Source organism: Pediculus humanus, genomic scaffold (genome assembly GCF_000006295.1).
Source record: "Pediculus humanus corporis 1103172107574 genomic scaffold, whole genome shotgun sequence".
Lineage (NCBI taxonomy): Eukaryota > Metazoa > Arthropoda > Insecta > Psocodea > Pediculidae > Pediculus > Pediculus humanus.
Genome location: NW_002987189.1, coordinates 390,091 through 394,300, shown reverse-complemented (window position 1 = coordinate 394,300; position 4,210 = coordinate 390,091). Strand labels below are relative to the sequence as shown.

Here is a 4,210-nt window from a genome sequence, read left to right as displayed (position 1 = left end):
AAAAAAATTTCCCAAAGAAAAAGGAAAACTTTTTTTTAAAATAAGTTTTAAAATTCTATTGAATGATAAAAAAGAGGAGGAGAAAAAGGAGAAGGAGGAGAAAGAGGAGAGGGAAAATGGGATGAAGAGGAGGAGGAGGAGGAGGAAGAAGAAAAAAAAAAGCTTTGGACAAAATCAATTTTTTTTTTTTTTTAATTTAAACCTCATTATGAATAATAATTATTTATTATCATCATCATCGTCATTGTATATAATAATAATAATAATAATAATAATAATAATAATGATAATAATAACTCCCGTATTTTGTTCGGAAATGATAATTTTTAAACGTATTCGAAGATTTGTTTGTTTTTGTTTAAAGTCGTGGCATTAGATTTTGTTTTTTGTTTTTTTTTTTTTTTTTTTTTGAAAATTATCCAACGAAAAAAAAAAGGGTTTCGAATGTTTAAAAATCAATGGTGAAGAGCATTTCCGGTTTCGTTGACATCTTGAAAAAGAATAATTCGGTTGGAAAAAAACAAAAATTTCAATTTAAATTCGTTTATGTATAAAAGATTTTCTCTCTCTCTCTCTCTCTCTGTAAAAAGGAAAAACTGGGAATAATTTACAAATCAAAAGAGAATATATAATGATAATAATGATGATGATGAAGGAAATAAAGTATTATCCTTTTAAATGATAAAATTACAACGGTAATGCGATTATTATATATATATTTATATGTATTTTGGCAATGACCCACTAGCCTTAAGTTATATAAGAGGTTTAACCCATTCTTAACGTTATTAAAGTCGAATTGAAATTGACAGTAAGTGGCAGATGGTTTTAACTGTTTTATGTAATTTTATTTTTATTTTTATTTCACTCTCTCTCTCTCTCTCTCTCTCTCTCTCTCTCTTTTTATCATTCATTCATTCTCTCTCTTTCTCATTCTATTTTTTTTTTATTTTCTTTACCATTTTTACTTTCTTTTTTGTTTATTTTTTTCTCTTTTTTTTCCTCCCTTTCGTCCATTTCTTTTTCTCTTTCTCTCCTTTCTATCATTTAGTTCCTTTTAGTCCTTCTCTCTCTTTTTTTTTTCTTTCTTTTATTAATTTTTTTTCTTTATCATTTTTTACTTTTTTTTCTCTTCCTTTTTTTCCTTCCCTTTGTTCATCTCTCTCTCTCTCTCTCTCTCTCTCTCTCTACCTTTTTCCTTTCTTTTTCTTTTTTTTTCTTTATTTCTCTCTTTCTCTTGTTCTCTCTCTCTCTCTCTCTCTTTATTTTTTTCTTCTTTTTTTGTTTTTTGTTTTTTTCTTCTTGATTTGTTTTTCTATCTGAAATTTTTTACTTTCTTTATTTTTATTCTCTTTTTTTCCTTACTTTCCTTTCTCTCTCTCTCTCCCTTTCTTTTCTTTCACTCATTTTTCTCTTTATCATGTTTTACTCTCTTTTTTTCTTCTCCTTTTCAAATTTACATTTCCTTTTACACTTCTCCTTCTCTCTTTTCATTCATTTATCCTTCTCTTTGTCATTATCTCCCTTTTGACCATTTCTCTTTCTTTCTCTTTTTTCCCTTTTTTTTTATTCAGTTCTTTTTCATATACTCTCTCTGCCTTTCTCTCTCCCTCTTCTTTTCTCTCACTCATTTCCTTTTGTTTACTGCGTTTCACATTCTTTCTCTTTTCTTTCTCCCTCTCTTACTATTTTTTATTCTTTATTACTCGCCCTCTTTCTCTCTCTCTCTGACACATGATATTAACATAAACATCATCATAACCATAAAAGTGTGAATGATGCAGTAGTAATAATAATAATAATAATAATAAATAACAAAACATGTTTGTTAAAGGATATTCGATATGCAATAAATCGAATATCGGAAGAGTAGCAGAAGACAAAATTGTTGTTGTTGTTGTTAAACGCGTTTAGATAATGATAATAATAAAATAAAAATACGACGTTGAATTTTTTTTTAAAAAAGGAAAAAACAAAAAAATTTGTTGTTAAATCGTTCGGAAAAATAAATATTATAATATATGTAAAAAAAAAAAATTTCGACCACCTACCGAATCCAATATTCGTCTCAATATTTTTTTCTGTCGTGCCTTTTGACCCCCGCGTTTTTTGTTTTGTTTTATCGTCGTGACGGGACGGGAAAGCAAGAAAAACAATTATTGGGAGGGGGGAAGGGTGGGGGGATTTTCTTAATTTGTTTCGCAAATTTAAAAAACGACGAATTTTTTTTTTTTTTTGACGTGTCAAAATTACAATTTTAATCTAAAATTGTAAATTTTTTTTTATGCCGGTGGGGTTGGTAGGCGTGATGGATTCCTGCTGTTTTTTTTTTTTTTTTTTTTTTTTAAAATCATTCATCAATTTTCGAGGGTTGGACTGAGCCGCCGCTGCCGAAACCCCCTTTCCCCGCCCCCCTCGCCATCACCCTTAAATATTTACACCTTTAATAAAAAAAAAATTTGTTACGTGTTACGATCCGATACTTTGCCGACAAAGGAAATTTTTTTTTTTTGTTTCCTTTGTCGCAAAAAAAACAATTGCAATATTGTAAATTAATGATGCTCGTAACGTTTTCCAATAGAGCGAGAATAATGATGATGATGATGATAATAATAATAACGACTCGCAACAGTTATAATAATAACGGAAAAAAGGAAAACGATGACGATACGCGCTGGAGGAAAAGGGGAAAAAATTTATAATTAAAAAAAAAAAAATTTTGTCGTGGCACCAGAAAAAAAAAATTTTATTTACAAAAAAAAAATTGACTAGAAAGTGATTTGCATATAATTAAACAAAAAAAAAAAATAATAATAATAAAAACTCTCGTGTGCATCATACAAAAATCACAAAAAAAAAAAATAAATATTTTTCATAAGTTGGCAACACTCGTGTGCGATCGATATACATAATAATAATGATAATAATCATAACAAACCCGATTTTTCTCTTTCTAATAAATCGCAAAGTGCGTGTATGTAACTTTGAGCCATTTGTAATGTTTCAAATTTTGATAATTTATGATCGGCTCCCAATGAGGGTATGACTTCTCTCAATCTATCGAACGCTTCGTTCAAACCGTTCATTCTCCTTCTTTCTCTCGCGTTTGCTGCCAAACGTCTTTTTTTTAAAACGGCCGGCGGCGGCGTTCTATCAATCGTCATTTTTCTCCTTCCACGTCCTCTTCCGCCTCCACCACCGCCACCTCTATAACTTGGAATTTTTCGTAGTTTTAAAAAGCTCGCGTTTTTTATTGGAAAATTTGGATGTTGTACGAAATCCCCAACGTTGTCGTTCTCGTTGTTGTTGTTGTTGTTGTTTTTTTCTGACGTCATACCAAACGTTCCTACACCGTAATCGATATTTGTAACGGTTTTATTTCCAACCGGAAGTGACGTAAATGCCGAATATCTCGAATGATCCGTTTTACCGCCACCACCACCACCACCACCGCCACCTACGCAATAATTTTCTCCGACGTTTGTTTGATAAATTTTTGTCTTTGGTTCACCGTAAAGCTTCGAACAGTTCGGACTAGATGATATATCGTGATAATCGTTTAAATTCGTGACGTAAACATCGTCGCCATTTTTTTTAAATTTTGTTTCGTCTGGAATTCTTAAATAACAAGATTCAATATGTCTCGCTGATTGCACGTCGAATATGTTATCGTACCTTGATTGTTTGTAATCGTCACAATACGAAAAATCCATTTTTCCTACGTAAAACGTAACGCGAACCTGAAAAATAACGATGATGATAATAATGATAAGGTTTTTTTAAAATTAAAAAAGAAAAATTTTGCACTCACCGATTCGTGTCATGTCTTCGAAAAAAATTTTTTTTTTTTTTTTCGGCTTAGTTTACGTTCGGCATGGTTGAATTAAAACAAATTAGGTACGGGTAGCAAATTAAGAATAATACCTGTTTTCTTTAACGAAATGAAAAAAAAAAATTTATTAGGTTCGTTTGATGCAAATTTTTTCCAAATCGATTAATTAAATTTTTGAATTTAAATTAAAAAATTGGATAAATTTAATTTTATTTTTTTTTGTCGTGCCTTTAGTTATTCAAGGCACAAAGCCAAAATTACTTTAGGCGTGGGTGTACCTTAAAAAAAAAAAATTTTTTTCTTTTGCCACTTTCTCGACCTCAATAAAAATTGCCAAACTTTTTTTTTTTTTTTTTTTAAATATTTTAACTCGTTCGC

General features: G+C 29.9%; 1 protein-coding gene across 1 annotated transcript; it reads right to left on the bottom strand.

The window, feature by feature from the left end:
- Nucleotides 1-2,927: 2,927 nt before the first annotated feature.
- On the bottom strand, nucleotides 2,928-3,824 carry Phum_PHUM221120 (uncharacterized protein; the record flags this gene model as incomplete). The annotated part of the gene is made up of 2 exons (XM_002425754.1): nucleotides 2,928-3,718; nucleotides 3,812-3,824. 2 exons carry the CDS (start codon nucleotides 3,822-3,824, stop codon nucleotides 2,928-2,930), a joined length of 804 nt encoding a protein of 267 aa, XP_002425799.1.
- Between the last annotated feature and the right edge of the window lie 386 nt (nucleotides 3,825-4,210).